Source organism: Scyliorhinus torazame, chromosome 5 (assembly GCF_047496885.1).
Source record: "Scyliorhinus torazame isolate Kashiwa2021f chromosome 5, sScyTor2.1, whole genome shotgun sequence".
In the NCBI taxonomy this organism is placed as follows: Eukaryota; Metazoa; Chordata; class Chondrichthyes; order Carcharhiniformes; family Scyliorhinidae; genus Scyliorhinus; species Scyliorhinus torazame.
The window spans coordinates 213,377,086-213,396,097 of NC_092711.1; the positions used below are offsets into that span (position 1 = coordinate 213,377,086).

The 19,012-nt window shown below is 41.7% G+C and overlaps 1 protein-coding gene across 2 annotated transcripts in view; it reads right to left on the reverse strand.

The window, feature by feature from the left end:
* Positions 1-19,012, reverse strand: part of LOC140420933 (U2 snRNP-associated SURP motif-containing protein-like) — a 113,800-nt gene that overhangs the window by 35,821 nt on the left and 58,967 nt on the right. For both annotated transcript variants that reach the window (XM_072505096.1, XM_072505095.1), the window contains exons 4-14: positions 16,574-16,688; positions 15,187-15,311; positions 11,106-11,173; positions 10,857-10,978; positions 10,480-10,559; positions 10,203-10,368; positions 5,966-6,174; positions 4,326-4,369; positions 2,053-2,157; positions 1,893-1,959; positions 1,380-1,549 (exon numbers count right to left, since the gene is read on the reverse strand). In XM_072505096.1, the coding sequence (XP_072361197.1) occupies positions 1,380-1,549; positions 1,893-1,959; positions 2,053-2,157; positions 4,326-4,369; positions 5,966-6,174; positions 10,203-10,368; positions 10,480-10,559; positions 10,857-10,978; positions 11,106-11,173; positions 15,187-15,311; positions 16,574-16,688 (1,271 nt within the window). The remainder of the gene's footprint in view (positions 1-1,379; positions 1,550-1,892; positions 1,960-2,052; positions 2,158-4,325; positions 4,370-5,965; positions 6,175-10,202; positions 10,369-10,479; positions 10,560-10,856; positions 10,979-11,105; positions 11,174-15,186; positions 15,312-16,573; positions 16,689-19,012) is intronic.

Sequence of the window (19,012 nt, forward strand, 5' to 3'; positions counted from 1 at the left end):
AATTGAGAGACCTAGCAAGCATTACCGCCACCAGTGAACATGCATCCTTGGGAATGGCCAGGCAGTCCATGGTCAAAGCTTCATAGATTTTGCTGGGCCTTTTTTGGAGGACATGTTTCTAACACGAGCAGATATCCATTCAGCTCCTTGAGATACATCACAGCTCATCTACTGAGACAGACCTTCGCGATCCATGGTTTTCCCAAAGTGATTATCAGACAACGGAACAGCATTCACGGCTAATTAAATTAGTCAGTCTCATGGTATGTGTCATGTTAGGTCGTCCTCCTACCATCCTGCCTCGAATGGGTTGGCAGAGTGAGACATGCAGACGTTCCATGAAGAAGCTGGCTCATAGGCCATTGCCATTGGTAGGTTGTGTTGCAACACCAGACCTCATCCCACCACTGGGGTCACACCTGCAGGATTTCTGATGGGTCACACCTGCATACCCATTTAGACAGTGTTCCCAAATTTGTTGGGGCTAGGTAACCCTCTCAGAAAGGGTATCATTACTCTCAGAAAAGGGACATACCGTTTAATGTTGACAACCTCATTTTGGCAAGGAATTTTGGTGGCGGACCTGCTTGGGTGACAGGGAGAGTTGTGGAGAAGACAGGGCCAGTCTCATATGTGGTGGAAGACATAGGGCCGTCAAGAAAAGAAGCATGTCGACCACTTACGCAAGAGAATAGAACCAACTCCAAAAGACCAGAAAGTGTGTCCTGCATCGAGCTCTTATGTACCAGCACTGAACCAGAGATTTCTACACCCTCAGTGGGGTCAAGGTAGCCTCTGGCTTCGGTGGTTAAGGTGAAAGGGGCCGGCAAAGGCCTAGTTCCAGAAGTGGTCAGCATATCCGCTACATCATGGGAACATGTGCCATTGTCTGCTGAAGAACCAAACAGAGTTGCAGTGTTCCACAAGGGTCCAGTAGTCTCAGGCATACTGACGTTATGAACTGTTTTCCCTGGTGTCTTTTTCTAATATTGTTGTTTGCCTGCCTACGTGTTCACTGTGTTTTACCATAGGTTGTCTCAGGAGTTTGGGGGGTGTGGTGGCGTGGCCCCTGTGATGGGCGATCCTTTGCGGGTCACGTGGCAAGGCCAGAGCAGTTGGAGCACGAGTGCGTGAATCCAGGACTGGAGGGTAGCAGTTGGAGCCAGGGCATTGTTAGGAGTGGACTTGTATATTTGTGCTGTTAAAACTCTTTGCGTACATAGTGCTTCGTTGTCAACAAAACCTTTAGTTCATTGCTTGCCACCTCAAGTTATTACAATACTTATTTAGATTCCTATAGCTGTTATATACTAGTTACTTAGAGATTCTGCAGGCAATGAGTCAGATATTCACCACCATACAAAGACAATAGCACTCACTCATCCTTCAGTTGCCCCTTCTTCACTGGTTCCTCTTGTTCAACAGGTACTTCTATTTCTCCATCCTCTGGCATGCCATGCAAATAGGGGTTCATAGGTGGCGGATGCCACACTGAACCACATTTAAATATTCGGAAATCCTCTGTTCGCCATTTAGTCGGAGAGTCACCCTTAGTGCACAGAAATAGCACAAGCAATTTGGATTCCAAAATCCCATCTTATTTTAGATTTCTCAGACAATAAAGTAATTGTGCTGTACTTAAAGACATTATGGAGCAAATTAAATAATTTATCTTCTAGCATTGACTGTTTAATATTTAAATATAGCAGTAGGACACAAACAGTAAGCAGCATATAAGCAGTAATAATGTACTGCTTTCACTGAATGAAGCATCTTCAGCTGATTAAGTCACAGGAAATTAAGTTAACCAATTGTTAAACAAGCACACCAACACCAAAACAAAAGCTATTAAATGGAAAAAATTAACTGAAATATTTGTAACTTTAATGTACCTGCAGAATAGAAAACAGCTTCCACCTATAGTATATATGTGCTGGGTTTTTGTTCTCAAACAGGAATCTGGCAAAGGAGTTGATGAGAAGAATCATCACATCATTTTACTACATCAATAAGAAAGTTGATCAAAACAATCAGTATGATATTAATTTTTACCTGAACTGGGGATTATTAATTTCTCGATTCATAATTAAAGCTTCAAAAACTGGACCCTCACGCACCACAAATTCGATCATTCGATGAATGAGACATAATAAGTTCCTAACAGAACAAAAGAAAATTAAACATTGTTCAAAATGCCCAGTTAAACCTATCTTAAATAGTAAGAAATTACGGAAGTGCTTTCAAAAGTGAAAGCCATTACAGCATTTGAATGAACAGAAATAAGACAAGAGAAGTTGATGCTGTCCCCTTTCTCAGTGAATCCACAATCTCAAAGCAATTGGTGCAGTGTTTCAAGATACATAAAGCAGATCTCCAATCCAACAGAAAACTTGCATGACTACAACCACCTACATTTTTACTGCATTACTTACTACTATCAGCTACTACAGGCAATATTTTTGCAACTGCATTTAAAGGTTTGAACTTAAAAAAAAGTGTGTGAATTTTGTACTCTTCAGTGTGAAGGATGTTGGTGCATGGAACATTTTTCCAATTTAAGAACCCAAAGTAAGCATCACAAACAGGCAAAACGTAAAGTTAGATGTGGAGAAAAGCTCCCTCTACTCTGCTCCAACGATGGGTCTCAACCCCAATCTCGAAAGAACACCCCTATTAGACGAATATGATTTTTTTCCATCTCTCAATTCCAGTACAATTGCCAGTTTTCTGTGCTAGCCCCAAGCTCACTGGGAAATGGATTGATACTGCCCAAACATATTTCAATAACTCTTGCTTACGACTAACAAACAGGTCAGACTGACCAGATTTAAATTCAGTCTCGTTCTAACCCACTGCACCATCCAATCCCACCTACTGATAAGTAAAAGCTAATTATTTTTCCAGCATACTAGCACATTCCCAAGGTTTTGGATGGTACATTTTCCTACAGTTGTACTCATTTTTGCTTTATATCAAAACCAAAAAAAACCCAGAAATGGTACTGTGCACAAAATTCAGGAATAATGACAAATATCAATACCAAATTAAATTCATAGTTCAATATTTAACAATTTAAAGCCACAATATACTGTAGGACTTTCCTTTGCAATCGTTTGTAGAGATTGAATTACGGAAGTGAAAAGCAATATTTGAAAATGTTAATACATTTATGCATTGGAAGCCTCAACTTGGCCAATCCTTTCCGATATTGGCTGCTAAATGCACCGACTTCAATAACCACCAATTTACTTAACAACAGGTTACAATTCATGAGACACAAGGTGTGCATCGAGGAACATAGAGGCAATGGATGTATGCTCTGAAATTGTATTTCATTATCTTTGATTTCATTTTAATTCTGGTACATGCAGTTATGACGAAATATTCTACTAGTGTACTAGATGTTCTTGGGTATTTTATGGGTGTATATTGCAGCTTTAAAATACAACCTAATATCCACAAACTTTTTTACAATTTGTAACAAAATAACAATATCTGAAAATAACAAAAAAATTATAATCTGGGTTCACAAATCCATTGCAGCTGGTATACATAAGTATAGACGCTATTTGTAGTGTTTAAGTATTACCTGAAAGTACCAAGTGTCCATAATTCATGTGGCCGAGTTGATTACTAATAGTAAAAGCTACCAAAGTGTGAAGAGCTAACAGGCTCAAACCGTGGTTGCGCATCCTTGTTATCCCACGAAGCCCTGGGCATTCGCACGGAACAGTGAAAACCAGCACCAGGCTCCACTCAGTTCAGCGTCCTGAGGCTTCAGCAAGTCGCCACTTCAGTCCCCTGTTCCTCTGGTCCATTCATTGTGCTGTGACTAAGGCACACTCTATCCACGAATCTATTTATTTGGGTTTTTTTTAAAGCTATTACGTACCAAGAGTCCCCATTCCTCTGAGCAAGACATCACAGCATGAGCCCAACCAAGTTCATTACTAAGCAACAGCGAATTATAAGTCAACACTTCAACTACGTTTACATAAAGCACAAAAAAACTCTGCCAAAATTAGTTTGCAAAATCTTCCACAACTAGTTGATTATGAATTATTTCAATATAGATGTAACAGTTAACTCTAGATAACTGGTCAGTTTATTTAAGCCACTTCTAGGACTAAATATTGATAACTAGCTTCCGATCATAAATTAATGGAATATTTCTAGTAGTATATGGTTGCTCGCAGAAATGGGGCCCATCCTTTCAGGCACGTAAGCACATGTGGAAAAAAATCCTTTGGTCTACTAAAAGTCTTGTCGCAAATAGGCTGCTTAGTCGTAGTAGCAGTAGTAGTAAGAATGAACTGAAAGTGTACCTTTCTGTTGGGATAACCACTTTGACTACGGCTTCGGACAGAGTCTGCACATGAAGTCACATCAAATAGTAAAAATATAAAGAATGTGAGTATTTGCTGGTGAAACACTGCAGGACATACAGCATCAAGAACAAAACAAAAGCAACAGTTGGTATTTTAATGCTATGCCTAGCTGGTGTTTAATCAGAAAACAAAAAACCTACAAAAACAGAGGTTAAGCACTAAATACTTGAAAGCAGCTTACTCACCAGGGCATTTGGTCTAACACACAAAATCTATACATCTGGATTTAATATGTTTGCTCTTCCTTGATTGTTCTGTAACCTTCACTACTCTAGTGAATACTACTAGGTTCAATCAGCAATTGCTGGGTCTTGTTGCAAGAATACCCTAAAGTATTACTACATGGTTGTATGTAGAGTATCACAAAACGCAATAATCTGGTGTTGTGGGAACCAGAATGTGAAATCTCAAAACAAACAAAAATAAACTTAATTTAAAGCACAAGTTCGGTTTTAACTTGGATTAAAGCAACAGTATATTGTCGAGGTCGTTATTAACAGTATCTCGCAGTACTGAGGTTACCTTGTTATTTTACAACATCTCAAGACTTTGGAGGTGAGTAATAACATGTCTGCACTCCAGAACAAAGCAAAAAAAAATTTAAAATATAAAGTCCACTGCAACAATAGTATAAGTTCATGACTACCTATTATTGGGATACAATGAACTGAAAACACTCGGTTCTGGAAGTTCTGTACATGATACATTTGGCTGAATCGGTTACTGGATTAATAGTGCCACAGACAGCCAAGGTTTGCATCAATCAAAAAGCCGAGAATTGAGAAAAAGTCATGCCTCTTCCAGGTGGGAATGCATCTTTATTTTACTGATTGTAAACAGATATCTACACTATATAATACACATATTAGAATATAGTTAAATTCTACATACAGTGTAAAAGTTCATCAGTAAAAATACAGACTTCAATTCTGGCAGAAAGAAAATTTGAATCTTTAAAGAAGTGGTTTGGACATTCAGTTAGCATCGGAGATGGTTATGAATAGGTTATGATCATTTAAATTTCAAACTGTTGACTGACTCCTTATTTTGAGAAACAAATATTATAAAGGACTAAAAGAATGCAGAGCATATCAAAATCAATTTTTTTAATAACCACATTTTCCGACATTGGTTAGACTGGCTACTAAGTGACTCTGCCTTCAAAAGGCCACAAGAGATATAGATCCATGCATTCCAGTGTGCTCGAGAAAAAATAAAAATAAATTTTAAAAAATAATAAAAATAAAAATATTCTTAGCCAGGTCATCATTCCATACTAGAGTTGTCAAATTTGTGTTGAATTAAATTGTTAACACCAAGTTCCCAAACACACTAGAGTAAAATAAAACCAGCTCCGGTCTTATTTCTATATACTTTGACATCTCACTGTGTCAAAAATCTCAAAATGTATGCATTATCTCACTATATATCTACAAAAAAAATTAAAGGGGCAATGAAAGTCAACCTTCAAACATTTAAACAAAGACTCACAACACAAGGCCTACAATGATATTTCTATATTCACATTTAATTTTTTGAATCTCTAGCATGCACAGAAATCATTCACATATTTTTACCTTCTCAAATTCCTCCTTGGATTTTGATGGTGGCAGTGGCATATCAGGGTTCCTCAGCCTCGCTTTAGGCTGTGCATTAAAAGGTAAACCCGATGGAGGAGGAGGAAGAGTCAATTCCATCATAGCTGGTGGAATGTATATGGGGTATGGAGGGGTGGGCACTGCCTTACCCCAACCCAGCTTCATTTCATAACCCATTATAAATTTCCCTGTAAATATATCACATCTGATCTTTAGCACGTTAGATAATTTGGCAGCCCCTTTAAGTATTAGTCAACAAAATAGTTTAAAACACATTAACAGAAAAAGTACTACAAATACTCAAAAGAACATAAATTCAAATGAAGTTACATCAAAACATTTACATCTAAATAGCCTTTTGCAATGTGTTAACTTTTTTTAAGACACCATAACACAAAATCTCTGCCTGTAACTAAAGCAATGGCGCAGGAACTGCTGGAAAAATTATAGCAAGTCCATGGTGCCCCATGATTAGTGCAGAGAACATCAAGCAATTTTCAGCAAGGAAGATAAATGGCATGAGTTGTTGCATTCCACCACTGGCCCCCAAAATCAGGAACGTGCTGCTAACCTCCCCATTAGTGCCAAGAAATTGTTGGACTTGTGCCACAAATATGAGTGAATTTCACATATGATTAAGACTGGTTTTCATGTTGTAATTAATGGCATGATTTATTGAGATGAAATTCAATCTTGGAGACGCAAAGAGGAATGAATTAAACCTTAAGTCACAACCTTGCAGGTAAATTGTTCCTCGATCTTTTTTGACTTGTGTCTCTTTTTTTATCTTACTCCAATCTTTCTTTTGCCAGCTCTTTCTTTTGAGCATCTAATTCATCCTATATCATTTTCTGTTGTTTCTCCTGTCGTTCCCCTCCACCAAATTGGTTAAAGAAATAGACCATGGGGCAGCATGGTTAGCACTGCTGCCTCACGGCGTCGAGGTCTCAGGTTAGATCCCAGCTCTGGGTCACTGTCCATGTGGAGTTTGCACATTCTCCTCGTGTTTAGTGACTTTCGCCCCCACAACCCAAAAATGTACAGGGTAGGTGGATTGGCCACGCTAAATTGCCCCTTAATTGGAAAAAAATGAATTGGGTACTCTAAATATTAAAAAAAGGAAATAGACCATGAGGCCCAGTGACTTGCCAGTGCCATCAACTCCCACTTGCAAAGATAAGACCAGAAATGTGAAGGAAAAATACAATCCACAACACTCACCATAAGATACCCTGTTGCAGCAATTTCTGGGGCATAAGTTATCCAATGTAACTCATCAAATTAAAAAATATTTTCTTAAAGCTTGAAGCTAAACTAATACCAGCTAGACAGATAAATCTTTGTTTACATTTAAATTAAACTGGGTTTTCGCCCACATGCTGCACATCATGATACAGCCTTGAAGTTAATGGCAGGCTTGCAAGACATGACCAGAATTTCTCAGGGTCAGATAATATGCCTGAATATCATATAAGAACATAAGAACTAGGAGCAGGAGTAGGACATCTGGCCCCTCAAGCCTGCTGCCATTCAATGAGATCACGGCTGATCTTTAATGGACTCAGCTCCACTTTCCCTCCCGAACACCATAACCCTTAATTCCTTTATTCTTCAGAAAACGATCTATCTTTATCTCAAACACATTTAATGAAGGAGCCTCAACTGCTTCACTGGGCAGGGAATTCCAGATTCACAACCCTTTGGGTGAAGAAGTTCCTCCTAAGCTCAGTCCTAAATGTACTTCCCCTTATTTTGAAGCTATGCCCCCTAGTTCTGCTTTCACCTGCCAGTGGAAACAACCTCCCCGCATCTATCCTATCTATTCCCTTCATAATTTTATATGTTTCTATAAGGTCCCCCCCGGCATCCTTCTAAATTCCAACAAGTGCAGTCCCAGTCTACTCAACCTCTCCTCGTAATCCAACCTCCTCAATTCTGGGATTAACCTAGTGAATCTCCTCTGCACACTCTCCAGCGCCAGTACGTCCTTTCTCAGGTAAGGAGACCAAAACTGAACACAATACTCCAGGTGTGGCCTCACTACCACCTTATACAATTGCAGCATAATCGCCCTAGTCTTAAACTCCATCCTTCTGGCAATGAAGGACAAAACTCCATTTGCCTTCTTAATCACCTGTTGCACCTATAAACCAACTTTTTACGACTCATGCACTAGCACACCCAGGTCTCTCTGAATAGCAGCGTGTTTTAATATTTTATCATTTAAATAATAATCCCTTTTGCTGTTATTCCTACCAAAATGGATAACCTCACATTTGTCAACATTGTATTCCATCTGCCAGACCCTAGCCCATTCACTTAACCTATCCAAATCCCTCTGCAGACTTCCGGTATCCTCTGCACTTTTTGCTTTACCACCCATCTTAGTGTTGTCTGCAAACTTGGGACATATTGCACTTGGCCCCAACTGCAAATCATCTATGTAAATTGTGAACAATTGTGGGCCCAACACTGATCCCTGAGGGACACCACTAGCTCCTGATTGCCAACCAGAGAAACACCCATTAATCCCCACTCTTTGCTTTCTATTAATTAACCAAGCCTCTATCCATGCTACTTTACCCTTAATGCCATGCATCTTTATCTTATGCAGCAAACTTTTGTGTGGCACCTTGTCAAAAGCTTTCTGGAAATCCAGATATACCACATCCATTGGCTCCCCGTTATCTACCGCAATGGTAATGTCCTCAAAAAATTCCACGAAATTAGTTAGGCACGACCTGCCCTTTATGAACCTATGCTGCGTCTGCCCAATGGGACAATTTCCATCCAGATGCCTCGCTATTTCTTCCTTGATGATAGATTCCAGCATCTTCCCTACTACCGAAGTTAAGCTAACTGCCTATAATTACTTGCTTTCTGCCTACCTCCTTTTTTAAACAGTGGTGTCACGTTTGGTAATTTCCAATCCGCCGGGACGACCCCAGAGTCTAGTGAATTTTGGTAAATTATCACTAGTGCATTTGCAATTTCCCTAGCCATCTCTTTTAGCACTCTGGGATACATTCCATCAGGGCCAGGAGACTTGTCTACCTTTAGCCCCATTAGCTTGCCCATCACAACCTTAGTGATAACAATCATCTCAAGGTCCTCACCTGTCATAGCCTCATTTCCATCAGTCACTGGCATGTTATTTGTGTCTTCCACTGTGAAGACCGACCCAAAAAACCTCTTGAGTTCCTCAGCCATTTCCTCATCTCCATTAAATTTCCCTTCTCATCCTCTAAAGGACCAATATTTACCTTAGCCACTCTTTTCTGCTTTATATATTTGTAGAAACTTTTATTATATTTTTATATTCTGAGCAAGTTTACTCTCATAATCTATCTTACTCTTCTTTATAGCTTTTAAAGTAGCTTTCTGTTGCGCCCTAAAGATTTTCCAGTCCTCTAGTCTCCCACTAATCTTTGCCACTTTGTATGCTTTTTCCTTCAATTTGATACTCTCCCTTATTTCCTTAGATATCCACGGTCGATTTCCCCTCTTTCTACCGTCCTTCCTTTTTGTTGGTATAAACCTTTGCTGAGCACAGTGAAAAATCGCTTGGAAGGTTCTCCACTGTTCCTCACCTGTTTCACCATAAAGTCTTTGCTCCCAGTCTACCGTAGCTAGCTCTTCTCTCATCCCATTGCAATTTCCTTTGTTTAAGCACAAAACACTAGTATTTGATTTTACCTCCTCACCCTCCATCTGTATTTTAAATTCCACCATATTGTGATCGCTCCTTCCGGGAGGATCCCTAACTATGAGATCATTAATCAATCCGGTCTCATTACACAGGACCAGATCTAGGACCGCTTGTTCCCTCGTAGGTTCCATTACATACTGTTCTAGGAAATTGTCGCGGACACATTCTATAAACTCCTCCTCAAGGCTGCATTGACCGACCTGGTTAAACGAATCGACATGTAGATTAAAATCCCCCATAACTGCTGTACCATTTCTACATGCATCCGTTATTTCTTTGTTTATTGTCTGCCCCACCATAATGTTACTATTTGGTGGCCTATAGATTACTCCTATCAGTGACTTTTTCACCTTACTATTCCTGATTTCCACCCAAATCGATTCAACCTTATCCTCCATAGCACCGATGTCAACCCTCACTATTGCACGGATGCCATCCTTAAATAACAGCCTTAAATATCCTGCAATCTAACTCAGTATAAAGGCACCTTCATCTTGCTTTACTTACCATTGAGAGACTTAAGGGCCTTATCTGCATGTTTTCTATTCATGTAAGCAACAAAACCACAGTTTCGGAGTCGAGCTCGCTCTTCCTCTGTTCTAGGCCACATGATTTTTACACTTGCTAAAGGGCCATATTTACCAAATTCCTTGCAAAGCATCTCTTCGTCCATCTAAAAGTACAGAAAAACCTGTTATTGATAAACTGTCATTAAATATGTAAGACACTCCCAAGTATCAAGAATACTAAAATGTGACAAGTTACAATAAAAACTTGAAAATACCTGTGGGTTTATGTTTCCGACATACAAGTTTGTAGTATGAGGATCCCCTGAATCATATGATCCTGGAGTATCATCAAGCACTAGATACAATGCAAAAATAATTTTCTCATCAGAAATTTGAATATTTTGCAGTACATAACTGCTCTCTGAACTTCTAAAATATCTCACTTCTAATGTCCTTCATGTTAACTAGGCATTGCTTCAGATATATGGCACAAGTTAAAAAAAGTAAAGGAGAGCAAAAGCTTTTGATGTCTGAAGTTCAAACCTGCACAAAACAGCAAGAGATCACTAAAATAACTTTGCCTTCCAATTAATTGTTCAATGTGCACTTAAAGAAGTTTACTGTTAATCAAAAGGGTGATATGAATGCTCACAGACACGTCTGTTTATCTGCTGTTCCAGTTCGGCAGGCATGGGTTCAAATCTACTTGGTCTTAAATTTCCTTCCTTAGTTTTCTTTTTATTTTTATGCCTCTCTTCACGTTCTTCCTGGATCCTAAAGGAACATTAAAAAGACCATCATAAAATGTGTAATAAGTACTCAATTCTATTTCCATAAGAAACAATTTCTATATCCATTGAAGAAACTGTGAGCCATAGTGTGCAATTCATAGAACACTTACTGTTTGAGCTCCTCTTTGAATATTTCCAGATTACTCTTCTTTTTTTCATCTTTTACTTTTTTGACAGCCTATTTTTGGTGAAAGGAGGGAAAAAGGTTACTTACTGTATAGCGAATAACTAGGCGAGAACACTCAAAATCTCACTGCAAAGATCCTTTGCCAGAAGAACTTAAACCATTAATTAACTGGCTTTCCCAATTAGAAACAAGCTTTCAAAAATTCTGACACATTTCCTTAATTCTAACCTTGAAATGCATAATTTCCTTAGGTTTAAGCAACTAGACAATTAAGCGTCGGTGGAAACTTAATCTCCTTCTGAAAAATATGCAGTTTTCTCCACACTATTTTGGTCATTCACTATCCTGAAAAAAGTTGATTAATAGCCTTGATGAGAAGAAAACACTTCAACATATTTTCCCATCAACTGTGTAAAAAAAGTGCAGAATTTTTTCAATCACCTTATAGAAAATGGTTAAAGCTTCATGCAACTTCCCACCTTAATAGTACTCCTCAATTCGAGCTCCCAGTCTTCCCATAAAACTGTATGCTGAGCAATAATGAATCTCTCACCAAATCAACTCAAACAATGAGTATGGAACCCATGTTTGGTTTTGAATGCTGACTGAGAAACATCAGTGTTCAAAAACCTCAAAATAAGATAAATACAACAAACACACCAAAACAAAGGCATCAAACAAAAAAAAGTTTAACAGAGTATGACAAGTATTGATTTCTTACACAGGGACACAGTTTAGAAACATAGGAAATAGCAGTAGGCCACTGGGCCCTTCTAACCTGCTGCGCCATTTAATATGATCATGGTTGATCTTCTATCTCAACACCATACTTCTGCTCCCTCCCCATTCTCCTTTAGAGTCTAGAAATCTAACGATTTCCTTCCTTAAATATATTTAGCGACTTGGCCTCCACAGCCTTCAGTAGAGAATTCCACAGGTTCACAGTGAAGAAGTTTCTCATCTCAGCCCTGAATGGCCAACTCCGTATCCTGAGATGGTGACCTCTTGATCGTTTGTCAGAATGTTAGAAGCTTCAATGAGATCCCCTCATTCTTCTAAATTTGAGCAAAAACTAACCCAGTCAACCCAATCTCTCAGTGTACGAAAATCCTGCCATCCCAGGAATCAGTCAGGTCAACCTTTGTTGCACTACCTCTAAGGCAACTATATCCTTTCTAAGAACTGACCAAAACCGCCCACAATATTTCACGTGTGGTCTCAGCAAGGCACTGTACAGCTGCTGTAACACATCCTTACTTGCAATGAAGGAACACATACCATCTGCCTTCCTAACTGCTTGCTGCACCTGCATGCTTGCTTTCAGTGACTGGTGTACAAGGACACGCAGGTCCCTTTTCAAGTCAACATTTTCCAATCTCTCACCAATTAAATAAAACTCTGCCACTCTGTTTCTCTTACCAAAGTGGATAACTTCATATTTATCCATGTTATACTGCATCTGCCATGTATTTGTCCACTTGTTCAACTTGAACAAATCATCTTGAAGTCCCTCAACATCTCACCACTCACATCCCCATTGTGTCGTCAGCAAACTTAGAAATATTATTTTTGGTTCCCTCATCCAAATCATTGATGTATATTGTGACGAGCTGGGGCCCAAGTACCAATCCTCGTGGAGCCCCACTAGTCACCCACCGCCTGTCATTTTGAAAAAGATCCATTTATTCCTATTCTGTTCTTGTTTGCTAACATATTCTCAATCTATGCCAATATATTATCCCCAATGGCACACACTTTCTTTTGCAGTCTAATCTCTTATGTGGGACTTCATCAAAAGATTTCTGAAAGTTCAAATACACCACATCCACTGTTCACCCACACACATACTGTTGGTTACACCCTCACAAAATTCCAGTAGGCTTGTCAAACGTGATTTGCAGCTGCAATGGACAGCATGGTGGCACAGTGGTTAGCACTGCTGCCTCACGGCGCCGAGGTCCCAGGTTCGATCCCGGGTCCCTGTCCATGTGGAGTTTGCACATTCTCCCCACGTCTGCATGGGTCTCACCCCAACCCAAAAGATGAGCAGGGTACATGGATTGGCCATGCTAAATTGCCCCTTAATTGGAAAAAAAATATTTTAAAAAATGATTTGCAGCTGCGGCTGCTTGCCGTCCAGTAGAGGTGTTATCTATCCATGATGACCATGGTAGATTTGGCCTTTTTTTACTGTTAATAATTAAAATCCCTTCAGAGGCTGCCTCCGTCTCTCTGTCTCCTACCTGCATCAGCAGCTGCCAGCTCTTGAAAGTGGGGTTGCCAATTTGAGAGTGCTGGAGGACTTCCCATTGCTCATCAAGGAGTACCTACCCTCCAACCTTAACTGAATGAGGCTCCCGGGGTGGCCACTTATTTGGTCATTTCCTCTGATCCTTCTGTTTAAATACTGGAAAAACTGAGGTCATCATTTTCAATCATCCCAGCCACCCTCCTCCCTTCCCCCACAAAGAAAAGTTAATTTCCTTGCCCTCAATACCATCTGCTTTCCTGATCAATGTCTCAGGATGAACCAGGCTCCACAACCTGGTTACCCATTTTGATGTATGCAAAGCTTTTAATATATCCTCTGCATCATAAAGACTATTCTACCTCCATAACATGGCTCATCTCAGGCTCTACCTCACTGTTTGGGTAACAGGGAGCACAAGTGGTTAGCACTGTGATTTCACAGCGCCAAGGTCCCAGGTTTGATTCCCCGCTGGGTCACTGTCCGTGCGGAGTCTGCACGTTCTCCCCGTGTCTGCGTGGGTTTCCTCCGGTTTCCTCCCACAAAGATGTGCAGGTTAGGTGGATTGGCCATGATAAATTGCCCTTAGTGACCAAAAAGGTTAGATGGGGTTATTGGGTTACAGTGATAGGGTGGAAGTGAGGGCTTAAGTGGGTCGGTGCAGACTCGATGGGCTGAATGGCCTCCTGCTGCACTGTATGTTCGATGTATCCTATTGAAACATTCATCTGTACTTTTGCTACCTTCAGGCCTGACTATTCTTCCATAAGCTTGGGCCCATCCAAAACGGTCTTGCCTGTATCCTACTGTGATGTGGAGATGCCGGCGTTGGACTGGGGTGAGTACAGTACGAAGTCTTACAACACCAGGTTAAAGTCCAACAGGTTTGTTTCGATGTCACTAGCTTTCGGAGCGCTGCTCCTTCCTCAGGTGAATGAAGAGGTATGTTCCAGAAGCACATATATAGACAAATTCAAAGATGCCAAACAATGCTTGGAATGCGACCATTAGCAGGTGATTAAATCTTTACAGATCCAGAGATGGGGCAATCCCAGGGTAAAGAGGTGTGAATTACATCAAGCCAGGACAGTTGGTAGGATTTCGCAGGCCAGATGGTGGGGGATGAATGTAATGTGACATGAATCCTACTGTATCCTACTGTGTACAACGTTTCATCACCCACAACCCTGTGATCACTAGCCTACATTGGCTCACATTTCAAAAAGCCTCAAATGTAAAATATGTTCAAAACTCTTCATAGACTCACTGCACCCTATATTTGCAACCTTTTACAGCCTGACAATCCTCAGAGAAGAATGTGCCTCTCCTACACTGGCATACTATGTATCCACCGCTCCCTTCATCCCACTAGTGCCTTCATCCAAATAATCTCCAATCTCTGAAATTTCCTCCCATGGTCCTCTGCGTCCTTCTTCCAAGTCACCAATTGACCAAGCTTTTAGTCACTCCTTCAAACGTATTCTCCTTCTGTCCAGTGTGTCGATCTTTATTAAAAAAATAAATTTGGAGTACCCAATTATTTTTTCCAATTAGGGAGCAAATTAGCATGGCCAATCCACCTAACCTGCATCTTTGGGTTTTGGGGGTGAATGTGCAAACGTCACACAGACAGTGACCCGGGGCCAGGATCGAACCCGGGTCCTCAGCGTCATAGGCAGCAGTGCTAGCCACCGCGTCACCGTGCCGCCCTAATGTGTCGATCTTTGACTGATTACAATTCTTACAGGGACAACCACATAAGTGACATTAGCTCACTTCAGTTGGTAAGCATAAATTATTATATATCCTTACGTACAGATTTCTTCACGTCAGAAGGTGCAGTTGGTGTAGAAGGTACTTCTTGCCGTGATGTTTTCATTTCACCAAACCTAGCTTTAGGCTTATACAGTTTAGCCTTCCTTTCATCTCTTTCCTTCTCATCTGAAAAATGAACCCAAAAAACACCAATCACCAAAGAAATGCAATATCCAAAAGCAAAATACTGCTGATACTGGAAATCTGACATGAAAACAGAAAATGCTCTACAGATCAGGCTGCATCTGTGGAGAAACAAGAGTTAAGATCTAATGAAAGGTCACTGATCTGAAACATCAACTCTTTCTCTCTCCAGAGATGCATCCTGACTTTAGGTTTATAACCAAATTCCTAAAGCGATGTTCGGTTCTAATTCTGCAGTTATACTGAAGATAACATTAAGATTTGGATGTGCCTTTACTCACTAAGTTCATAGAATCCCTACAGTGCAAGAGGCCATTTGGTCCATTGAGTCTGAATCTGCCTTTGGAAAGAGCACCCTAATAGGCCTACACCTCCACCCTATCCCCGTAACCAGTAATCACACCTAACCTTTTTGGATACTAAGGGGAAATTTAGTATGGCCAGTCCACCTAACCTGCATATCTTTGGACTGTGGGAGGAAACCGGAGCACCCAGAGGAAACCCACGCAGACACAGGGAAAAAGTGCAAACTCCACACAGTTACCTAAGGTCGGAATTGAACTCCCGACCCTGGAGCTGTGAGGCAACAGTGTTAACCACTGTGCCACCGTACCGCCCTTAGACTGCAGCACCTGGACTGCAACAAGTTGTACAAAACTTTGGCACATGACTCCCTAATATTGTGAAAACAGCTTGGAACATGCATACTTAAGAGTCTTGTTAAACTAACTGGCAACTTCCAGAAGAACATTTTGCTGGAAGACAGCCAAAGGCATTAGGTTATTCAATATTTTAAGAAATGTACAGATGGTCAATTTCTGACATGAATCAATTTCTAGATGAATTATTACTGAAGTCAGCATTCAAAACTCGGCTATTTACTGTGATATCAGATGGAGACTTGCAAAGACTGTCAAAATGCATTGTTCCAATGGCAATAAATAAAATTGTTATAAGCATAATACATTACTTCAGTCACTGGCAAATCGGTACATGTTTCTTTAATGTTGCTGAACTGCTTGTAACCAGACACAAAACTCAGTTATCATTCGAATTACAGATAAAACTAATGAATTATTAACATTAATATGAAAAAGGTCAATAGAACACACTCTTTAGCATCTTCAAAGTCTTGACTCTCTAACTCATTATTTAAATATTCATATATGTAGTTACACTTTTAAACAAAAGAACTGTAATTACACTTTGGCACAACCAACGTGAAGTACAATTGAAAAAGTTACCTTTAGCTGCATTTACAATGCCACCTCTTACAAAAGTCTTTACATTGCCTTGACCACCCGAGTCAAAGGATGCTAGAAATTCTTCATAGATTTCAGCTGCCTTTAGTTCCTCTTCCTGTTTAAAAAAGCAGTAGTTTATATTTTTACAACTATATTTGTTTTAACCTCACAAAGCAAGAAATACATCAATAATGGGGATAGCTTTCTTTTTAAAAAAAAATGTTTATTCAAATTTTCCAACAGAATTTTTAACAACCCCCCCCCCCCAATAACAAAAAGAAACACAAACACAACTGTCAAAAATTATACAAAACTTATACATTGGGTTTCCTCTATATACAGTAACCCCCCCATATGACATTCAAAGGTACCCATAGGGAAGCCCCCCCCCCTACCCACCCGAAATCCCCCCCGAAAGAGACCCCCCCCCCACCCTTGCGCTGCCGCTGACCTCCTCCTAACGCTCCACGAGATAGTCTAGGAACGGTTGCCACCGCCTGAAGAACCCCTGCACAGACCCTCAAAAGGCAAACTTTATCCTCTCCAGGCTTAATGAACCCAGCCATATCATTTATCCAGGCTTCCACACTGGGGGGCTTCGCATCCTTCCATAACAGCAAGATCCTCCGCCGGGCTACCAGGGACGCAAAGGCCAGGATACCGGCCTCTTTCGCCTCCTGCACTCCAAGCTCGTCCGTTACCCCAAATAGTGCCAACCCCCAACTCGGCTTGACCTGGACTTTCACCACCTTGGACATACTCCTCGCGAAACCCCTCCAAAACCCATCCAGTGTCGGGCACGACCAGAACATGTGGACGTGATTCGCCGGGCTTCCCGAGCACCTCCCACATCTGTCCTCCATCCCAAAGAACCTACTCAACCTCACACCCCTGTCATATGCGCTCTGTGAGTAACCTTGAATTGTATTAGGCTGAGCCTGGCGCAAGAAGAGGAAGAATTAACCCTACTCAGGGCATCAGCCCACAGACCCTCATCTATCTCCTCTCCAAGCTCCTCCTCCCACTTGCCCTTTAACTCCTCTACCGAGGCCTCCTCCTCTTCTTTCAGCTCCTGGTAGATCGCCGAAACCTTGCCTTTCCCAACCCAAACACACAAAATCACCCTGTCCTGAATCCCCTGTGCCGGGAGCAGCGGGAACCCCATACCTGCCGCCTCACAAATGCCCTCACTTGCATATACCTGAAAGCATTTCCCGGGGGTAACCCAAACCTCTCGTCCAGCGCCCCTAGGCTCGCAAACGTCCCATCTATAAACAGGTCCCCCATTCTTCTAATCCCTGCCCGATGCCAGCTCCGAAACCCCCCATCCATCCTTCCCGGGACGAACCGATGGTTCTCCCGAATTGGGAACTAAACCGAGGCTCCCACCTCGCCCCAGTGTCGTCTTCACTGCCCCCAGATATTCAACGTCGCCGCCACCACCGGGCTCGTGGTGTACCTTGTTGGCGAGAGCGGCAGCGGTGCCATCACCAGCGCTCAGGCTCATGCCCACACAAGACGCCATCTCCAACCTCTTCCACGCCACCCCCTCTCCCTCCATTACCCACTTACGGATCATCGCCACATTGGCAGCCCAATAATAGCCGCACAAATTCGGCAGCGCCAGCCCTCCCTGTCCCTACTACGCTCCAGAAACACCCTCTTTACCCTCGGGGTCTTATTTGCCCACACAAAACCCATGATGCTCCTACCTACCCGTTTGAAAAAGGCCTTGGGAATCATAATGGGAAGGCACTGGAACACAAAGAGAAACCTCGGGAGGACCATCATTTTAACCGACTACACCCTGCCCGCTAGCGAGAGTGGCAGCACATCCCATCTTTTGAAATCCTCCCTCATTGGTTCCACCAACCGCGTTAAATTGAGCCTATGCAGGGCCCCACAACTCCCAGCCACTTGAATCCCTAAGTACCGAAAGCTTCTTTCCGCCCTCTTCAACGGTAGGTCGTCTATCCCCTTTCCCTGGATGCACCACAAAGAGCTCACTTTTCCCTACATTGAGCTTATACCTCGACAAGTCCCCAAACTCCCTTAGGATCTTTATGACCTCCGCCATCCCCTCCACTGGATCTGCCACATACAGCAACAGGTCGTCCGCATACAGCGACACCCGATGTGCCTCGCCCCCCTCGGACCAGTCCCCTCCATTTCCTGGACTCCCTTAGTGCCATGGCCAGAGGCTCAATTGCCAATGCAAACAAGGGGGACAGGGGGCACCCCGGCCTCAAAGAACAAAGAAATGTACAGCACAGGAACAGGCCCTTCGGCTCTCCAAGCCCATGCCGACCATGTTGCCCGACTAAACTACAATCTTCTACACTTCCTGGGTCCGTATCCCTCTATTCCCATCCTATTCATGTATTTGTCAAGATGGCCCTTAAATGTCACTATCGTCCCTGCTTCCACCACCTCCTCCGG